Source organism: Lemur catta, chromosome 1 (assembly GCF_020740605.2).
Source record: "Lemur catta isolate mLemCat1 chromosome 1, mLemCat1.pri, whole genome shotgun sequence".
Classification (NCBI taxonomy): domain Eukaryota; kingdom Metazoa; phylum Chordata; class Mammalia; order Primates; family Lemuridae; genus Lemur; species Lemur catta.
In genome coordinates, this window is record NC_059128.1 from 125,827,798 (window position 1) to 125,848,951 (window position 21,154).

Sequence of the window (21,154 nt, forward strand, 5' to 3'; positions counted from 1 at the left end):
TTACAGGCATGAGCCACCTCGCCCGGCCCAAAAAAGAAATTTTTAAAGGGAGGCATTAAAAGCCAAAAGACACGGCCTTTCCTACCACACAGGGACAAAATTATATTTATAAAATTATATCTATATAATGATTTTATTCTTTAAATAAAATAATATTTTTGTAGACAAAGATATAATTATCAGACCCAGTTCTAGCCAGTGAGATGTCAGGTGTCTCCTGTGTGAGACTGTCAAGAAAGTGACTGTCTCCTTATCACCTGGCACAATACGACTGGGATTGCCTTCTGCCCTGCACTCTGTGCCCGCCTATATTGCACACATGCCATCTAGACATACCTCAGCCACCTTGCAAGAATGAAGACAAGAGCTACACACTAACAATGGTAGAACAGACAGAAGGAGCCTCTCTTCCTGTTGGCACTGTGGCAGCCCCAGACTTCTTGTCCTGGAGGAAAAAACCCACTTACATTTACTTGAGCCCCTGCAGTTGAATTTCTGTTACACCCAACAGAACACTGATATCTTAAATGATACAAGTAGCTACTATCATTTTTATCACTAGCTGTAGAAGTTGCAAGTTATAGATGTATATTAAAAACACAAAACTCACCAGTTTCCACCTAAGACCAATAACACGTATTCAAGATGGCTGAGTCAAGATGGGTTCATTGAGCGGCTGGGGAAAACTTACTTATTTGGTAGAACTAAAACTTAATCCTTAGTACATAATCAATGCACTAACAGCAACAAGTAATAAAAACCATATCATTTCTCATTAACCTTTTATTTTTTAACTTAGTTTTACAATAAAGAAACAGAAAATAAGTCGATCATTAAAAAAATACCGTAGCTGTCACTTTAAAATTTAAAATGAGGTTCTTGTTAAACAAAGCAGAACACTATACCCTATAATTACATCTTTACTTTTATATACAAGAACTGTGTGCAAAGTGCTTTTCAAACTGCAAAATAAGACTTTGGGGTCTGGCGCGGTGGCTCACGCCTGTAATCCTAGCCCTCTGGGAGGCCAAGGCGGGTGGATAGCTTGAGGTCAGGAGTTCCAGACCAGCCTGAGCGAGACCCCGTCTCTACTAAAAATAGAAATAAAAATTATCTGGACAACTAAAAATATATATAAAGAAAAAATATTAGCCGGGCATGGTGGCACATGCCTGTAGTCCCAGCTACTCGGGAGGCTGAGGCAGGAGGATCGCTTAAGCCCAGGAGTTTGAGGTTGCTGTGAGCTAGGCTGACGCCACGGCACTCACTCTAGCCCGGGCAACAAAGTGAGACTCTGTCTCAAAAAAAAAAAAAAAAAGACTTTGGAACAGGATACAAATGGTTATCCCTAGGATTTAGTTACCTCTGGCTGCTTGTAATGATTCACAACTGCTTACATTCTTAATTTGCATTTGATTTATTTATACACTAAAAGAAAAGCCATCTTTTCTGACAGCAGATTTATATCTAATTTTTGAATATATCTATGATCCATAGGTCTAAAGTTTATTTTTACATATGTCAGTTACCTCCTTCATTTTTTTTCTAAATAGAGGACAGTTACTTAAAAACAAATATTGGTAGATCCCTTTAGACAAACAAATTTTAATCAATATGGGATTCAAAAGTAAAAACCACCAAGTTACATGAAAGAAAAAAAGGAAAAAGGTCTGGGAAAAGCAAATTATATTCTTATGCTTTTTTTTTCAGGTAAACAAAGAACCATCCTGTAATATTAGAGATGGGTAATTCTTTTCCTCTTATTTAAAACACTCTGAATACATGATGCTAAACCCAACATCATACATACCAAGACTGCTTAAAAATTATTTGTTACAAGCATCTGAATCAAAGAAATCTTCGAAGCACAAGGTACATCTAAGTGAGCAGGGAATTTTAGAAGATATACAAGAATGATTTTCCAAACAAAGTCTTCAAGCATCTAAATGATAGCCTTCCTTTTGGTTTAAATGTGAGAGGCTGGGTAGAGGGACTTAAATTTGCATTAGTTGGGCATGCCTTATTCATGTGGAAGTACACGGCCTATGAGCTTGCGAATCCTTCCAATACCCATGTAAAGTAGGTGTATCTAAAATATTATAACCTGAAGGAAAAACTGAGGCACTAAGAGGTTAAGAGTCCAGTCTATATAGTTCACCAGTTGCAGAAAAGTGATTTTCATCTGTTTCTTTTTTGACCTTTGTAAAAACAGTATAAATAGGTTTTCATTTTATATTTCAAAGCACCCCATGGAGCAGACACTAGATATCCTCAGTTAAAGAAAAATGATTACAAAGGAATAAATGTACATGATTGAATAAAAATCATATTAATCATCCGCAGACTCAGAATATACTTTCAAACCTACATAACGCCCAGTCTTCAACATTTCCGTCAGTAGGTTATGTGACTTCCGTGAATCATTTGTGAAAACTAAGCCTACTACAGAGGGCTCTGCTTGTTAGTAATGATGCCCAAACACCAAACTCAGGGCTGCGAATGCCCAGAAAAGATCTTGGGCAGCCCACAAAGTGAAGGAGATTCTTCCAGCAGTTTTCTACTACTTGGCATGGCAATTGAGTGACTAAGACATAAAGTTGATTTAATGTCATTTGAAATTCACTCCTGAGGCTGGGCACGGTGGCTCACGCCTGTAATCCTAGCACTCTGGGAGGCCGAGGCCGGTGGATCGCTCGAGCTCAGGAGTTCGAGACCAGCCTGAGCAAGAGTGAGACCCCGTCTCTACCAAAAATAGAAAGAAATGATTTGGACAGCTAAAAATCTATATAGAAAAAATTAGCCGGGCATGGTGGCGCATGCCTGTAGTCCCAGCTACTCGGGAGGCTGAGGCAGTAGGATCGCTTAAGCCCAGGAGTTTGAGGTTGCTGTGAGCTAGGCTGATGCCACGGCACTCACTCTAACCCGGGCAACAAAGTGAGACTCTGTCTCAAAAAAAAAAAAAAAGGAATTCACTCCTGGTTTGCATTCTTTCTTGTGTTTAAGTTAGAAAATTAAAAATACCCACTTATAAATCTGATCTTATTATCACAACTGTACCTTGGAAAAGCAGCTTATATTTCTCTATGGGAGATAATCAGGTAAACATGTTACCAAACGATAATTAATAATTTAATGTCCTTCAAGTTCAAGGGTAGGACAAATCTATGTATGCAACTTATAACCTAGTTGAAATTGATTATTCAAGTATCAGTGATATTAGTCCTTAAAATGTTATCATTTGTGTATAGCAAAATATGTATGTATATATGTACACAAACCAAACTACTGGAAAAGAAAAAGCAATGTAATCATCATAAACTAAGACTTTCTTGTGAACGCCACAATCCAATTCATTCTGAGGTCATCCAGGCCCAGTAGTCTTCTTGAGTAAAACACCATTTTCTTCAGTTCACGGTTTTCTTTAAAAAGAAAGTGAAAACCAATTTCTTGTGAGTATAAATGTAACCTGAATATGCAACACTTCCATACCTAAGAATTCTCTGAGTGATAATATAATGTTATTACTTAACAGTCAAATTCAAAATAAAACCACAAAAATCACAAATGGTCCTTATGAAACTGCTTCACAGTGACTTATAGCCTGCTAGGATAGGAAAGATCCAATTGCAAGTGCTGAAATTACCAAACAGTTTTTTTTTGAGACAGAGTCTCGCTGTGTTGCTCTGGCTAGAGTGAGTGCCGTGGCGTCAGCCTAGCTCACAGCAACCTCAAACTCCTGGGCTTAAGCGATCCTACTGCCTCAGCCTCCCCAGTAGCTGGGACTACAGGCATGCGCCACCATGCCCAGCTAATTTTTTCTAGATATATATTTTAGTTGGCCAGATAATTTCTTTCTATTTTTAGTAGAGACGGGGTCTCGCTCTTGCTCAGGCTGGTCTCAAACTCCTGACCTTGAGCGATCCACCCGCCTCGGCCTCCCAGAGTGCTAGGATTACAGGCGTGAGCCACCACACCCGGCCTACCAAACAGTTTTTAAAAAATAAATTTACATTTCTCCTCCCTTAACTTCTACATTCTCATCCTTTTCTAATTGGCTGTTACAATTAAGATTTGGGGGGATTATTTCATAATTGAATCAAAATGGAAAAATTGTGAAACAAAAAAGCTTAACAAACTATAATAGGTTGACAGATGTACAAATGGACTATTCATTTACTCAACACATAATTCTGTTTCTATTAGTTTGCAGGCACTGGGGATTGAAAGATAAATGAGGCAGCCCTCAAGAGAGTGCTCAGTTTAGTTGGTGGGGAAGGTGGATCCATGTAAACTCCAAACTTGGAGACAGATAGATAGAATTATATAAAAATATATATATATCATGCGGTGATTTTAATAACAGCAGCGTGAAAGAGCTATCAGAAAAGGGTGGGCTTGTTAGCACCAGACACAACAATCACCTAAGCTCTGAGCTCTGAGAGGTTCCACTGCTGTGAAGTCTCCAAACCCTTCCCAGCACTTAGGATGCCAAAACGCCTGCAACCCTCCCATTGCAGATTCACTCTTCTCTGTAAAAATTCTCTTATGCAACCTCTTGGCAGGAGTGACATTTGAAATAAGCAGATCATTCCTTATCCTCTGTAGAAATCCTCTTATGTACACCTCCTTGGCAGGAGAGACATTTTAAATAATCAGATCAATTTTCACATGAGAGAAGGAAATCCCCAGTAGCATGAAGAAAAAAGACCCCCTGGAGGAAGAGAATTGAAAGGGCTGAGAAAGACAAGACGTAGGTGGGTGGTTGACAAACTGCCTGAGTGAGGTTTTAGCAGGAATGTCGGCTGTGGGTGCCGATCGAGAACCTGTGTGATGCGGATACTAGGCACAGCCCTTTGGAGACTTACAAAAGGGCAGACAACTTGGTCTCCGGACCCCCAATCTTCTAATGTAATAGAATAGATATAAATCACTACCTTCAGAGCTTTTTTCAAGCTCCTAATGAGAACTTTCTCTGTTTTGTATTTTTTTTAAGTTTATCAACTTGCTAGAAAATGAGGTTGACAGACTCCCATCTTAAAGTACCACCATCCTCAGTTTTGTATTTTTTTAAAAATTAACTTGCAAAATGGAGGTATAGTGTGATTGGAGAAGAAAAGTCACAGAAAACAACAGATCAGGGAATAGGCATAGACCCTGCCTTTGCCCTCAGCAGTGGAACACGCAGCTGAGGTTCTCCCCCTGCCCCCAGCCCTGGGCCTGACTTCCTGTGTCAGCACTTCCTGCCTCAGGCTCCACTTGAAGAATGTTCCTCTTGAGATACTCCTCACTCCCAAACAGTCTGTATTTGTTACCTCTCTACTGAAGGCTCAGTGTCCCCAAGGAAATGACATAACAGTGAATTTATGAATCCAGGCAGGTTGACAAAGAACAGTGGTTAGAAACATCCCTTCCTTCAAAGTAATAGAAAGATTCGTCTTGTAGATTTAAGAGGTCTGCTGTCAGTATTTACTCACAGATAATTTGAATAGAAGCATCACCAGGCTGGATAACTGGGACAAGGGGGACACAGAAGGCTGATCAGGGCCTGGTTTTGAACAAGAAGTCTGCACGTGTTGCTCTTCGCATCACATAAAGAAAGAATGTTTTCCTGATCTACTGCAGAGTGATAGGGTAAGAAATCTCTTTTACTTTTAAATTTATATTCTATACTAGGAAAAAATCAAACAGCAGACCTTAATTAAGTATTACTTTTAATGTTAAAAGGCAAAAATGCATATATATGTAAAAGCTTATCACAAATAGGTAGCTAGTTTTACATACTCTAGGACTATCCCAGTGTCTGTCTGTGTCCACATGCATATTTATTAAATAAAACGAAAGCTTTCCCATGTCATACGGTACTTCAGTTTGCCATCTTGCCCACAGGGGGCATCCAGTCATGCATTCGACACACAGTTATTGACACCTGCTCCGTGCGGGCCTCTGCACTAGGGGATGAGCCACAGCATGATCCCTATTATGGGTTAAGGCTCACCCTCTACTGCCCACACTTTTCTCATCTCAAGCAGATTTCTAGATCTTTCTCTTAATCTCTAACACAGAACCTATCTCTTCTAAACCATACACACTGCTCTCCAGCCTTCATTCCTTTAACTGTCAGATTAAAAATTGCTAAACACAGCCGGATTAAAAGATACTTAAATCTCCTCAAGGCTAAAACTTGTTTCCTTATCAAATAAGGCCCTACTTCCAATCCCAGTTAATCTGTTACATATATAAAAAAAGAATACAAGAAAATCACTATAACTCATCAAAATGAAGTTAGTTCAACAGTGCTAAATTGCAATTTGGAAGGATCAAACACTTTACACTAAAAAAAAAAAACAACTTGATAAACATTCAACAATGACAAAGTAGAAAATTAATAGGAAAGAGTTTCTCCATTCAGAGACATCTGTGAACTGAAAGGGATGTTTAGGGGAAATGGTGAACAACTTTTTACTATACTTCCATAAGTAAGAAACATTTAAAAAGTTAATTTCAGAAAAACTCCAATTTTCTGTGACTGCTAAAGCAGAATACACTTTGTTTTTTTCCTTCTTTAATGAAGTGATAAGCTGCTTCAACCTTAAGCATAAAATAAATTAACTAAAGTAAGCTTTAGGTGTTTTTGTCCTATGCCAAATTTCTCTACTCTCCAGCTCCCAACTTTCTACAAAGGAAACATGAAAAGGAACTTTGAAATGCATTGCAAAATGTGTAAACCCCTATCTTTAGTGTCATTGTGTCCTGCAGCTTAAATCCAGCATTACTACATATCCAAAAAAGGTTTAGTTCTTTTTTTCCTCCTATGACCAGGGATATGAGAATATAAAACACTAAATCCAGCCATTACAGGCCAAATTTAAAATGTGTCAAAGAAGAAGAGAAAGGGTATAAATTAAGGTGTGTATCTTAACAACAAAAATAACACACCCACAAATGGATTGGAAAAGGGAAAAACAAAACTAAGAAAGCAATTTATGCTTCTGAAATCTTACTAAAGTTTTTTCAAGTGAGCAGGGATATTCTAAGAATATTCATGTATCAGAAAATGTATTCAGCTCATTAATGAACATAAATCAAAACTGTCTTAACGTAAGGGGAGAACAAGGAAAACTGAAATGCTTCACCCAATGTCATACGCGTTTCAGTCTGTCCACTATCAAGTACTATCCCTCGGGCACTCACAGTGCTGCCTGTCCCTTTTACATAAGAGAAGGATAAATGCTTTCTGTTATCAAGCATAGTAACTAGAAACTTGGGTTCTTTGGTAATGGAAAAACATACCATAAATACTTAAACTTGTAAATTTTTGAAAATGCATGCACATTATGATCAAATGTCCTATATCTGTTCTCCACCTGTGGTTACTTAATGGCAAACAGTGACGAAACACTGAAAACCTAATCAGTGTGCGAGCAGTGAGGTAAATAATGGTCTACTTGCCCACTCATTCGTCAGTTTACACAGTGTCCAAAAAAGGACACTTTTTAGATTTAAGGATTTCCTTGAACCTAAGGGTTTTGGCCTCAGCTTATTCCTAACATAGACAGACTCAGGGTACTTTCAGGGATTCCAATCTATTATTCTCAGAGGTATCTCTTCTTATCCCAAACTGGAATTCTGGCCCTCAGGTTGAAGTAGTCCCTAATTCTAGAGATAGTCAACCACCAGGCTGAAAATTTTCTGAAACGTCAATGTCTATATTTCAAAAGTATATTTTTCATTAATTCATTTAATTTTAAATTTTTTTTCCTTTTTTAGGTCATCTCAGCTTCAGAATATATTTCAAAGGTACAGACAGCAAACAGGCATTATTTATTTACCTTTCCGTGATCCTTTATATCAGCAAAGGACCCTAAATAAACATCAGACTATAAGAGCATTATTTCCTCATAAGCCATAAAACTTAAGCAGCACGTAGTCATTGTCATGTTGTTGCCTAAATCAAAGCTGTACGAATCCATCGGATGCTCTCAAGTGGAAAATTTTTTAAGTCTAACAAGTACCTAGAAATCCACAAGATATCATTTCCAAGGTAATTTCAGCCTCAGGATCAGTGTAGAATGTTCAGTATGATAAAACATCTACAAAATGGACCTATCCCCTTAATTCCTGCTAAAAGCTCTGTTTACTACAGGTCACAAGAGTTTACACATCATTACAAATTATAAAACTGTAGAATTACCTTCTCCTTCTTTGATAATAAAAATGCACCAGCCACTGGGCAATAAAAGGCCATATGATAGCAAAAGTTAATGCACCAGGAGATATCTCGAAGGGCCACCAAGACGGTCTCTGAAAAAATATAATAAGCTTGTCACCAATCTATTATATTTTGCATGTATACATTTAAAAACATACTGAGAAAAATTTTGAAAATATGAAACTAGTAACAAATCTCACTCCTGCTGAATTCAGAGCGTAATTCAGTAAGCAGATTTTCAGGAGTAGATCAGACTTAAATAAACACAAAACACTTTTTAACTTCAAAGCTCTATAGGGCAGATCTCATTTGGAATACTTTAAGAATCTAATATATACTAAATATATTATAAATTATTTGATATCCTGGCACTTAGATTTAAGAAAAATTTTCTCACCTGTGAGGAGGGCTGATTACTAGTCTGTAATGTTGATGACTTTGCCTATAAATATAAAGGAAAGTGATTTAGCCTTGACAAAATGAAAAAAAAACAGTAATTTTTCTATTTCCTATCTTGCTTTTTTTTTAAAAAGGCAGAAATATTAGTTTATTCTCTATTTTTCTGCTAACTATGTTTTTTTATTTTTTTGAGACGGAGTCACCCAGGCTAGAGTGCTATGGCGTCAGCCTCGCTCACAGCAACCTCAAACTCCTGGGCTCAAGCAATCCTCCTGGCTCAGCCTCCTGAGTAGCTGGGACTACAGGCATGTGCCACCATGCCCAGCTAATTTTTCTATATATATTTTTAGCTGTCCATATAATTTCTTTCTATTTTTAGTAGAGACGGGGTCTCACTCTTGCTCAGGCTGGTCTCGAACTCCTGAGCTCGAGCGATCCTCCCACCTCAGCCTCCCAGAGTGCTAGGATTGCAGATGTGAGCCACTGCACCCAGCCTATGTCAATTTAAAAAAAAAAAAGTTTCCTTGGGGTTGTTATTAGAAACTTATTATTCTAGTTTCTCCATTTATTATAACTTTAGATAAACGGTATGAATATAAGTAAGATCATTCATTCATTCATTCATTCAATAAATGTTACCTGAGCATCTTTTATGTACCAGTCAATATTCTGGGCACTAGAAATTCAGGAGGGAGCAAAAGGACAAAAATCTCTGCCCTGATGAAGTTTATACTATAATGGAGTGACATAAAAAATAACAAATAAAGCAGTAAAATATATGGTATATCAGGTGGTGATACATGCTATAAAGAAAGATAAAAACAAGGAAGGGAGATGGGACATGTCAGAGGACGGGAGGTTTACAAACAATTATTAAGTATAGTGGTCAGGGAAGACTTAAAATTGTGGCTAACTGGAAGAACAGCCTTCAGTACAGAGGGAATAAGAAGCTCAGAGACCCAGAGTGGGAGGGAGCCCGCTGGCAGGTTCAAGGAACAGCTAGGAGGCCGGTGTGCTGAGTGAGACCAGCAGGAAAATGGGGACGAGCAGGCTTTTCAATTTCTTGCTTATAGGTTGTATGATTTCAAGGAGCTCAGTATGACTACAGCTTACAGGTGAAACCAAATTAGTTGCCACTGGATGGTGCATTAGTCCTTACAGACCAGGAAGGTGTTGAACGATAAATTACAGTTCTAGTATATTCAAGCTGAAGAGGCCAAGTGACAAAAGAATCAAGACAAGGTAATGGTTCTTATGCTGTTAGTTGTAATCCTGCTTTGTAGGCATAATAATCTTCAACCAAGAAACTTACCCTACGGCACCTCTCCAGACTAAATGGAATTAAGGGCAGATTTACAAAACTGACCTCCTAGGTATCCAATGACTTATCCAAGGTCATAATTAGTCATTGTGGTTTAGACTGGACTTCAAGGTGACCAAACTCCAATGTGACAGACACAACTACTCTTCATTAAAGCAGCAATGCTAGAGTCGAATCAGAACTATTAAATGGAACTACAAGTGGATTTTTTTCTTAGTAATAAATGGTCTGGAATGGCAAATGAAGATTCCTACACACCACTGCTTACAGCTAAGAAGTAACCCATACTATCCGGCTTTTTTGTGCTTCAAAGATATATATCCACATACAACCACATATATCTTTATATATTTAGAAAAACCAAAGTCTAATCATTTTATGATTCTATTGCTAGATTATAATAAAGGATTACAGAATTTGTTTTGAAATTCACTTTGAAAGGAAAAATTTCATATAATAATCATCACTGCAAAGGGAATATGAAGACAGAAACTTATTTAAATTAGACCCTCTCTAAGGCTGGGAGCTTCCTGAGGGAAGGAAGCAACCTGTTTTATCATCACTGTTGACATCATCATCATCATCTCACGTTGATAAGACTTAAGTGCTCACTATGTTCCAGGCACTATGCTAAGCATTGTATTGTATTTCATCCTCTGATCAAGCATGTAAGGTGGGCACTATTAATATTCCCATTTTATTGATAAGGAAACTGAGGCATAAAGAAGTTAAACAACCTGACCTGAGATCACACAGTAAGTGGCAGAGCCAGGATCTGAACCACGTAGTTTACTCCAAGGTCAGCTACACTATGCTATCTCTCTTTTTATTGCTGCATCCTTTGCCTAAAAATAAGTATTTGGTATGTGGCCATGCAACAAATATTTACTGAGTGAATGAGTCTAAAGATATATTTTACAAAAAAAAAAATATACCTCAGTCACCTTCCTGCAGTAGAAAATGTATTACATGAGAAATCAGGAGTCTTTACTTACAGAACTTGCTCTGCCACTAATTAATGTATCTTCTCAGTATCTTTGCATCTTCATCAGCTAAATAAGGGTGTTGAACTAAGTTTCCCTCAGTTCCATAAACTACTATTCTATCCATTCATTTCTTTTATGAGTCATCCAAGTGAATTATGCAAATTTTAAGGAAGAAAGTCCTTATCATGTTAAAAACTTTTTTAAAAAGTTTTATATAAGAAAACAGTTGGGCCGGACGCAGGTAGCTCACTCCTGTAATGCTAGCACTCTGGGAGGCCAAGGTGGGAGGATCACTTGACGTCAGGAGTTCAAGATCAGCCTGAGAAAGAGTGAGACCTGGTCTCTACTAAAAATAGAAAAATTAGCCAGGCATGGTGGTGCACACCTGTAATCCCAGACACTCAGGAGGCTGAGGCAGGAGGATCGCTTGAGCCCAGGACTGTAAGGTTGCTGTGAGCTAGGCGGACGCCACAGCACTCTAGCCCAGGTGACAGAGCGAGACTCCGTCTCAAAAAGAAAAAAAAAAAAAAAAAAACAGTGAAAAAGTAAACTTCTAAAAATATATATCAAAAGAATTTGAATACCATTATTGCAATATGTACAATGTATTGAAATATGGTCAATGTTTCAATACCATTAAATACAGGGAATATATACAAAATATTCTGTTTTTAAAAAAAAATCACAGAACAAGAAAAACAAACTGCCAGGAGCAATAATGTTCAATAATAACTAAACAAATGAGGTTTCCTGCATGGGTAGTACTTTTTTGCTTCAAGATAATTCTGTATTAATCTAGGCATAGTATGAGGGGATAACGGGCCCTCATGTTTTATTTCTCAAGCACATATAAAATAGAATTTTCTTATTAATGAAAGATACAAATTAAACAGTTTACTTGATATCAACAACCTATACTTACCTGTATAAACAACACCATGTCATTTACTTAAGGCACTAATCTCTTTTCTTTTTCTGATTCAATTTTCCTTTAATTTCTTATACTTAAAAAAAATAAACTGGGTTTAACTTTCTCATCTAAAATCTTTTTTTTTTTTTTTAATGTGAAGGAGATTCTGAAACACTGGATCATACCTATAAGGCACTATTTTAACCTCTTGTTCATTACAGAACCTGTTGAGAATCAGATGAAGACAATAAACCCTCTCCTCTCAAAAATGCAAAATGGGGCCAGGCGTAGTGGCTCACGCCTATAATCCCAGAGCTCTGGGAGTCCTCAAAGTCTAGGGATTCACAGTCTCTTGATAATAAAATGTAATTGAAAAACCTGGAAATACATGTAACTGAGAAACCTTATCAGAATGTGATCAAGTTGCTTACGAGGCAAGCAGAAAGATATTCACAATGGCTGTTTAGAAAGCCAGGAGCATTGGTTTCTTTACCTATTAATTCATCTTGCTATGGAAGCACATCATCTTTGATTAATCGCTACAAATGCATCGTAAAACCTGTTACAGCGTGATGCTTCGATGTTGTATAATGTTTGACGCTATGTCAGACAGTCAGGCTGACTGCCTCTTTATTTTCTCCAGCCGGTGTCACTCCAAGGGGGACAAGTCAGGAAACCAATGGGGAAGGTACCAGCAGCCATGTGAAACCCCTGCAGCTTGACTCCAGGATTCTCACAGCCCAGTCAAAGCTATGACCCAACCTGAAGTGTCCCTTCCCGTGAACCCTTTCCCTTCTTTTAGTACTTCTTCCAGCGACGGCTGTCTGGGTTTATCTGGCACAGGTGAGCAAGCCCCCTAGCCCACGATTCGAGATGTCTGGATTCCGCTGGATTTTCTGCAACTGACTAGCTGTGCTGCCTTGTCAGAGGTTTAGTACCTTTAGCTTTTACATGGTTCAACAGTGGAGGTCAAAGTATAATTACATTCCTCTCCGGCTTTAAAGTTTTGATCCTAAAACTAATTTACACTAAAAAATTAGTAACTTATTATATTAACTCTACCAGCATTTTAGAAAGAATTCAAGTTAGAAGACAATGCTTACTATGAAAGAATGACTCTTCAATGAGGGACTGTAGGGCATTTGTAAAGGTCTCTCTATTAGTTCCTCAAACTGGATTGTTTAGCAGCAATTATTCTTCTAATACTAAGTACCTACCTCCTACCTCCAGCACGGGTACTGCTAATTTTGCACTCTGAAAATTTTCAGTTATAAATATTTTAAGCGATCTTTAGCTCCTGGGTCAGTCTTTTCTTAAACAATATTTTCAAAACTAGGTCCTTTTAATTTTTTACAAAAATCACTAAAATACATTGATTTGTGTAAATATGACCGACACAGGTGATGCACCGCGTTACAGGATGGCCAAGCAGAAGACGACCATGAGACAGATTCGGTGCTTACCTGAGAAGCGGTTAGTGTTTCCAGTTTGTGGAGTCTCTGAAGGACGCTCTGCATGTCCTCCTGCAGTCGCAGGAGCACCAGGACGATCTGCTCGTTGAGGGACCCTCTGGACCCTCGGTCCGAGCCCCAGCGCTCCCCGTCCCCTCCGCTCCCCACCTGCTGACCCTTGGCTCCTTCGCTCAAGTGTTGCATCCGGTGCCCTGGTTTAAAAGAGCAAAATAAGTTAGTTTTAAATAATTCTTTTTCTTTTTTTTTTGAGACAGAGTCTTACTCTGTTGCCCAGGCTAGAGTGCTGTGGCGTCAGCCTCGCTGACAGCAACCTCAAACTCCTGGGCTCAAGTGATCCTCCTGCCTCAGCCTCCCGAGTAGCTGGGACTACAGGCACGCGCCACCATGCCCGGTTAATTTTTTTCTATATATATTTTTAGCTGTCCAGATCATTTCTTTCTATTTTTAGTAGAGACGGGGTCTCGCTCTTGCTCAGGGTGGTTTCGAACTCCTGACCTCAAGTGATCTTCCCGCCTCCGCCTCCTAGAATGCTAGGATTGCAGGCGTGAGCCACCGTGCCCGGCCCTAAATAATTCTTATAAAAGTAGAAATGGTGTGTTTTATTTATTTTCCTCTGTTATTTCTTTGAGCTCTAAATCTTCAAAGTAGAGTAGAACCTATCGGGAAGTACATAAAAAAATTATTGGGATCAAAGAAATATATATATAAACTTCTATGTATATTGATAGCTGCCTAAATTTTTTTGCTAAGGTTTTATAATATCCATAATATACTAGTACGTGACCATATGTATGCAATCATAATATACACACTCAGGATGCATGCTAAAAATTTTTTACTAATAAGGTAATAGGATTGAAAACATTCAAATTTTTTAATTCAATTTTAGAGTATTAAAAGTTACACTAAATAGCTATGTTTTCCTTTCTGTTTGGTTTTGGTTTCATTACATTGTAAGCCTTCCAAAAGGTTTTTTAATGTGTTTTTCTAATTCTAAATTGCATGTTCTTTACAGATATTAAAATCTCAGTATTATTAAGATTTTGTTATATATCCATCCATTCTTTTTTCTATGTATATTTACAGAATTGGTTATTACCCCTTATACATGATCTTGTGTCCTACTTTTAAAATCATATTACAAACATTCATCTGCAGCATTAAATTTTATTCCAAAAACACTTAAATGGTTACGTAAATTCCACAGTTAGGCCACAAAGTAATTCACTCAACCATTCTCCGCTTTGGGATAGTTAGGATGACTCCAAATTTTTGCTGTTACGAATAACATTGAAATGAATGCCTTTGTATATAAATTCTTGTCCAAATTTCCCCTGATTTCTTTAGGACAGATTCCAAGGAGAATTATCAGATCAACACATAACAACTGTGTCAAGGCTCTTTATTTTTTTTTGAGACAGAGTCTCACTCTGTTGCCCTCAGTAGAGTGCCATGGCATCAGCCTAGCTCACAGCAACCTCAAACTCCTGGGCTCAAGCAATCCTCCTGCCTCAGCCTCCCCACTAGCTGGGACTACAGGCGTGCGCCACCAAGCCCAGCTAATTTTTCTATTTTTAGTAGAGATAGGGTCTTGCTCTTGCTCAGGCTGGTCTCAAACTCCTGAACTCAGATGATCCTACAGCCTCAGCCTCCCAGAGTGCTAGGATTACAGGCATGAGTGATCGTGCCTGGCCCATCTGTAAATATTTCTTATGTCCCAAATTTTCCCCTTACCTATGCAACTTCCTTTTTACGGCCTTATCATTTCTGCTTCGATCTTCTATGTGTAAGAGTATATGTTCTTCTTCTTTGAATGAGAAATACTGGTTATCTAAAATGTTCTTCTGTGTTTTGGGACGTATGTTCTCCCGAAACAGATCTTCTGTTTGCATGTGATGCTCTGTATCCCCTCCCCACTTCCTTCTTACTCTTTCCTTGGCTGTAAAATTTCTGCACACTTCCCAGGTCTGTTTTTGTCAGCTTATTTATCTGTGACAATGGCAGCTCTATCAATATACTTAAATCTACTGTGTTTTGTGCCACATTGACATTGCCCTAGTGGCACATCCCCCAGACTGAGCTTGAAGGCTTGACAGTAATGCATCCTTGCTTAGAAATTAGGCTTTTCTGACTTTTCTTTATACATTTATCCCCAGCATCACTCTTCTTAATGTTCATCTTTTTATTGTTAAACGTTCTTTTATCTCTATTACTTGATTTGTCAGCTTTAAATGATCTCTTTTGAATGGGGAAATGTGAAAAGGATAAAACAATTCAGATTTTTATCTATTAGGGAAAAAACGCAGTAACACAGTTGGAGCAATCGGTCATTGCTCAGGGGGGTTACAGAACATAAATTTGGCTACCTCAAAAAGTTGCATAAAAGATTTAGAAATACACAGTGACTCACACCTGTAATCATAGCACTTTGGGAGGCCGAGGCAGGAGGATCACTTGAGGCCAGGAGTTTGAGATCAGCCTGGGCAACATATTGAGACCTTGCCTCTATTAAAAAAATTTTTTTTAATTAGCCAGGTGTGGTGGTCCATGGCTGTAGTCCCAGCCTCTTGGGGAGGCCGAGGCAGGAGAATTGCTTGAGCCCAGAAGTTTAAAGTCATAATGAGCTATGATGGTATCACTGCAATCTCGCCCAGCCAACAGAGCAAGACCCTGTCTCAAAAAACAAAAAGAACGTTTCCCCAGTACTTGCAGGGAACACACTATTGTGCCTGTGGAGTCAAAGGAGAGGACTAGACATAAAGAAAAATTTGCCAATTAGTTTATAAAGACAGTAAGAACCAAAAAGATAAGACACACCTCTCCCCCTTCTGACGTTGGAGAATTCCTCACTTTCTCCACCTCGTTTCTCTCGGTGAGGTGCTCCACTGTTATTCCTGCCATCTTCTCCTCCGTGCTTTACTTCACCTTTTCCTTCCACTGCTACCACTGGCATACTCCCAACGTCACCATTTCCAGGAGGTACTTGAACATCTTCAGGAAAACCAGAATTTTCCATGGGCTGACTGAGATCACCTCCCAAGTAACACTGAAATGGTCCATTGTTTGATGGAAAGCTGTCCAAAGACTGCAAATGTAAAACAACACTTAGTTAAAAGCTATAAACAAATGATACACCACATTATAGCAGACACTGGAGACTTACGAGGGGAGAGGGTTGGAAGGCGGAGGGATGAAAAATCACCTATTGGGTACAATGCCCACTATTCAGGTGATGGGTACACCAAACCCAGACTGCACTATAAAATATATACAAGTAACAGAATTCAACTTGCACTCCCTAAATCTATTAAAATAAAAAAAAATAAATAAAGACCACAAAATTTTCATGGTAATAAGAAAAATGCTGTTTCTCTAAAATGTTCTTTCATGGTATTACTGGAAATATTCTTTTTCTAAAAAATGTCTTTAATTCATATTCTGCTTCCTATATGCAGAGAAGAAATGGAAGAGGAATGATTCATCCATGAGCGAAGAACTGAGAAATCTGGGCGGTGAAATGTTCTCATGAGTCATTCATTCATTCAAGAAACATTTAAATCTCTACACTTATCTTAGTTACTATGCTGAACTCTAGGGATACTATGAAGAAAGAGAATCCCTGTCTGCAAAAAGTTTATAGTCTTGGTAGGGGAATCAGAGAAGATTATTACAACATAGTTTGACAAGTGTCAAGAAAAAGATGTACGAAGGATGCTACAGGAGCTCATCAGAGGAGGCCAAGCCCATCCTGGGGTTGAGTGGAGGCTCGGTCAGGACAGGCTTCCTGGAAGGAATGATCTGAACTGAGACTTGAAGAACAAATGAGTACCAGCCAAGTCAAAGGTGTGATCACAATGACAGCATGTACCAATAAAGCTGTAGTGGGACAGGGGATGATTCAAGAACTTTTAGGATTACAGAATCAACAGGACTTGAAGACTGACTGTGGGGAGTGAGGGAAAGGAAAGACTCCAGGAACTGGATGGCTTGGTGCTACTCACCAAGCTAAGAAATACTGAGGATGAGGAGGTTTCAAGGGAACAGAAAAAGGTAATCGTTCAGTTATAGATAAGTAAAAACTGAGGTCCCTGGGCAAGATGTCTAGGAGGACAGTTGGAATTCAGAAGAGAGATACACATTGGTGTTATCGCTTTGAGAGACATCAGCATGTGAGTGATGGTTGAAACCAAGGGAGTATTAACTAGGGTTATATGCCTGAAAAACATAAAATTTAATGGGCCAACAGGAAGAAAAACTCAAAGAGGAAGCCTACAAAGGGCCTAAGAAGCAAAAGAAAAAAAGAAAGAAACCCTCGAAAGAGTGGCATAATGGAAGCCAAGGGAATATCTTCAAGGAAAGAGGAGCTAATACTGTTTAATGACATTCAGGTAAGTAACGAAGGCATATTGGCACATATGGCCAAATCTGACTCCATAAATAAATATAATAAATGAACACAACCAACAAAAAGCCTGGCCATGAAGTGAAGAGGAGAGATAAGAAAATGGTTAGATGGTACCATGAGGTTGAGGGAGCACTTTCTTTTAAAGATAGAAGGGATATGAACATGTGTATAGCTTGGGAAGAAAGAATCAGAAGAGAGACAATGGTAGAAAACAGCATAGAAAGGGTATAAAAGAAGAAGGTCCCCAAGGAAATGGGAGGAAATCTGACACAAAGCAAATTAGAGAAATCAGCTTTAAATGGGAAGAGCATGTCATCAACCAAGGTGGGAGGAGAGGTGGCAAGGATTAAGTAGTTGAGTTAGTAAGTTAAAGAATTCAGTGTCAAGACGTGAAGTTGGCCTGTAATCCTAGCACTCTGGGAGGCTGAGGCAGGAGGATCGCTTGAGCCAAGGAGTTCGAGGTTGCTGTGAGCTATGATGACGCCACTTGCATCCTACCTGGGGCAACAGAGCAAGACTGTCTGAGAACAAAAAAAAAAAAAAGGCCATATAGAGGCTATTATAGATTTTAAAAAATACTTTTATAAGTGGAAATCAATGAGAAAAAGAAAATGTTCAAATGAGAACTGGCAAGTAATAAATATGGTATTAGTCGCCCAGAAGAACTTGAAAAGCACTTTGCATTTCAAGGACTCCAAAATTGATAACAGAGATTACTAAAATCTAGTTTTTGTGGATGATAACCTATAATTAACCTGGATTGGTGAGGGCGGTTATGAGGTGGGGCCCTATCTTATCTGCGAAGGTCTCCTTCAGGAAGGGCCATCTGCATTCTCAGTGAACGGGGTAGGGGTACACTCCAGGCCAAAGGAGTGCGAAGGTGCTGGCACAGGAGGAAAGGGGAGGGACTCGATGCACTGGAGGAACAGGGAGGCGGCCAGGGTAGGGGGCGAGCAAAGGCCAAACACCAGAGTGGAGGTGACAGGGGCCAGCGAGGTAAACAGGAGCCAGATCAGACAGAGCCCCCAGGAAGGATGTCAGCCCATTAACTGATTTAGATAGAAAATAGGGGCAAACCGAGATCCGCAGCCAGATGTTTGCTGAGATTAATCCTTGTTTAGTCCCTTTCACCAACCTTCCCCAAACAAATCTTTTTTAAAAAGAGAAAATAAAAGGGAATCTGGGTTTGTATCCTTTTCATTTCATTTCACTAATTTCAGCTCATTCTCAGTTTGGCCCCTTTATCATTATTCTTCCCACTTATGCTACTCATTTGTGTTTGACCTTAGTTAAAAGATACGTTATTCATGTGTTTTTAAAATTTGAGAAAACTAAGAGGTAAATTTTATTGGATTATGAAATCAGAAAAAAAGAGAAAACCAGAGCAAATTTATAATTCTCAATTCATAGAAGTAAAAGGTAAATGATTTTCTATAAGACACACTGAACTGTATTAGGACAGGGGTAGGGCGTGCTTCACTGACACATTCAAGAGGCCAGTATAGATTTTAGAAAATACTTTTATAAGTGGAAATCAATGAGAAAAGGAAACTCTTCAAATCACAACTGGCAAACAATAAATGTAGTATCAGTGGCCCAGAAAAAGAACTTGAAAAGTACCTTGAGTTTCGGGGAGAGGATGTAAAAACACCAAACAAATGCAGCTGTCAAAACCACCCTCATCATTATCAGAAAGTTCAAGAGAAAAAAAAATTCATGGACTTTTCATAATTTTTTTCAAATTTTCTCTTCCAATACCAAATCTTTTTTTTTTTTTTTTTTTTGAGACAGAGTCTCACTCTGTTGCCCAGGCTAGAGTGAGTGCCGTGGCGTCAGCCTAGCTCACAGCAACCTCAAACTCCTGGGCTCAAGCGATCCTCCTGCCTCAGCCTCCCGAGTAGCTGGGACTACAGACATGCGCCACCATGCCTGGCTAATTTTTTTTTGTATATATATTTTTAGTTGGTCAGATAATTTATTTCTATTTTTTTAGTAGAGATAGGGTCTCACTCTTGCTCAGGCTGGTCTCGAACTCCTGACCTCGAGTGATCCACCCGCCTCGGCCTCCCAGAGTGCTAAGATTATAGGCATGAGCCACCGCACCCGGCCCCCAATACCAAATCTTAATTAACTGAAATTTGAAAATTGTTTCCACTAAAAATTCCAGTCCAATGGATTATAGTCAATGTGAAGAACAGATTTGTTTGAAAATTATTCAAGGTTTTTGAACACTAATCAATGTTTCAAACATGGGGATTAGCATAAAGTTTTTCCTCTGAATACCCGTCCCATCTATCCCAGAATATTTATAAATATATTAATACATATTATAAACTACAATATGTAATTGTTCTTAATTTTCTCAGAATATTCCAGAATGTTATACACTTTTTCATTCACAAAAAATAATTAAAAATCCAAATGTTTAAACATTTTAGAGGTATGTCTTCAAAGTGAAAAATAGCATGTACATTTGCTATCAACAGAAGTAATACATTGAATTCTGATGTATCATTGTGAAAATTACCCATCAGAAAATGTCATGTTTACCTCTTCTTGTCCTAACTGCTCCATAGAATCACAGTAAACTTCACTGTCTGAATCACTTGTCAAATGCTGAATTCCTGTAATATCTTCAACATGATCATCATTTATATCTAAATATGAACAAATGTCCAGGTAGAATAATTATATTCTAATAGAAGAAAAACATATTTATTCTATTTTCAAAATTTATTAGCCCTATATTATTTTCATACTGAGAAACAAATTTGATTTACCAAGCCAAACTTTTTTTAACTTGATAAAACTTTAAAATTAGTTGATAATTTTTGTTTAAAAAGATTACAAAGTATTTTTTCATTGAATTCTATGAAGATACTGTCTAGATGAAATCTTTCAAAACCTAATAACCTTACAAGAGAAAACTAACTACCAAGTAGGAGGCCTAAATGGAAAATGCAACTATGCAAGTTTGGTTGTTACATTAAGAAATGATATTTTTCATATGTATCACTAAAAATTTTTAAATAAAAATAAATAAAACAAAAACCAAATGATGTTTCTTGGTTTCTCAACACAACCCCAGCAATTTCAAGAATTCATCATATACACACTGTGGGATCACCCCTAGAGCCCTAGGATATAAAGACTATAACTTATCTTGCTGATTGGAGAACAAAGGCATTATATAACCAAAGTTTAAAAGAAACATCAGGAATAAAGGTAAAAATTCCAAAGATTTTATTTTAAAATGTCCTATAATAACTCAATAAAAATATAAAAGCCCTGGCCCTAACACAATATCTTTCCAAGCTATAAACCCTTATAATATTAATAAACCCTAAGATACTACTAAATAACAGATTTTAAAATTCTAAACTGCTCCTAAATATCCTATAATTATCAAAAGAATATTTTCTTCATAGGAAAGAGGCTGGATAAAGAAGTAT

At 38.1% G+C, this 21,154-nt stretch overlaps 1 protein-coding gene across 5 annotated transcripts in view; it reads right to left on the bottom strand.

Annotated features, from left to right (window-relative positions):
- Nucleotides 1–2,973: 2,973 nt before the first annotated feature.
- ACBD5 (acyl-CoA binding domain containing 5) overlaps nucleotides 2,974–21,154 on the bottom strand; it is a 38,001-nt gene continuing 19,820 nt past the window's right edge. For 4 of the 5 annotated variants that reach the window (XM_045533330.1, XM_045533329.1, XM_045533321.1 and 1 more), the window contains 6 exons: nucleotides 20,253–20,359; nucleotides 16,115–16,382; nucleotides 13,289–13,488; nucleotides 8,607–8,651; nucleotides 8,192–8,301; nucleotides 2,974–3,419 (listed from right to left, as the gene is read on the bottom strand). In XM_045533330.1, the coding sequence (XP_045389286.1) occupies nucleotides 3,410–3,419; nucleotides 8,192–8,301; nucleotides 8,607–8,651; nucleotides 13,289–13,488; nucleotides 16,115–16,382; nucleotides 20,253–20,359 (740 nt within the window). In that variant the 3' untranslated portion in view covers nucleotides 2,974–3,409. Of the gene's footprint in view, nucleotides 3,420–8,187; nucleotides 8,302–8,606; nucleotides 8,652–13,288; nucleotides 13,489–16,114; nucleotides 16,383–20,252; nucleotides 20,360–21,154 lie in introns of those variants that run through there. The other variant, XM_045533314.1, reaches the window with a different exon arrangement.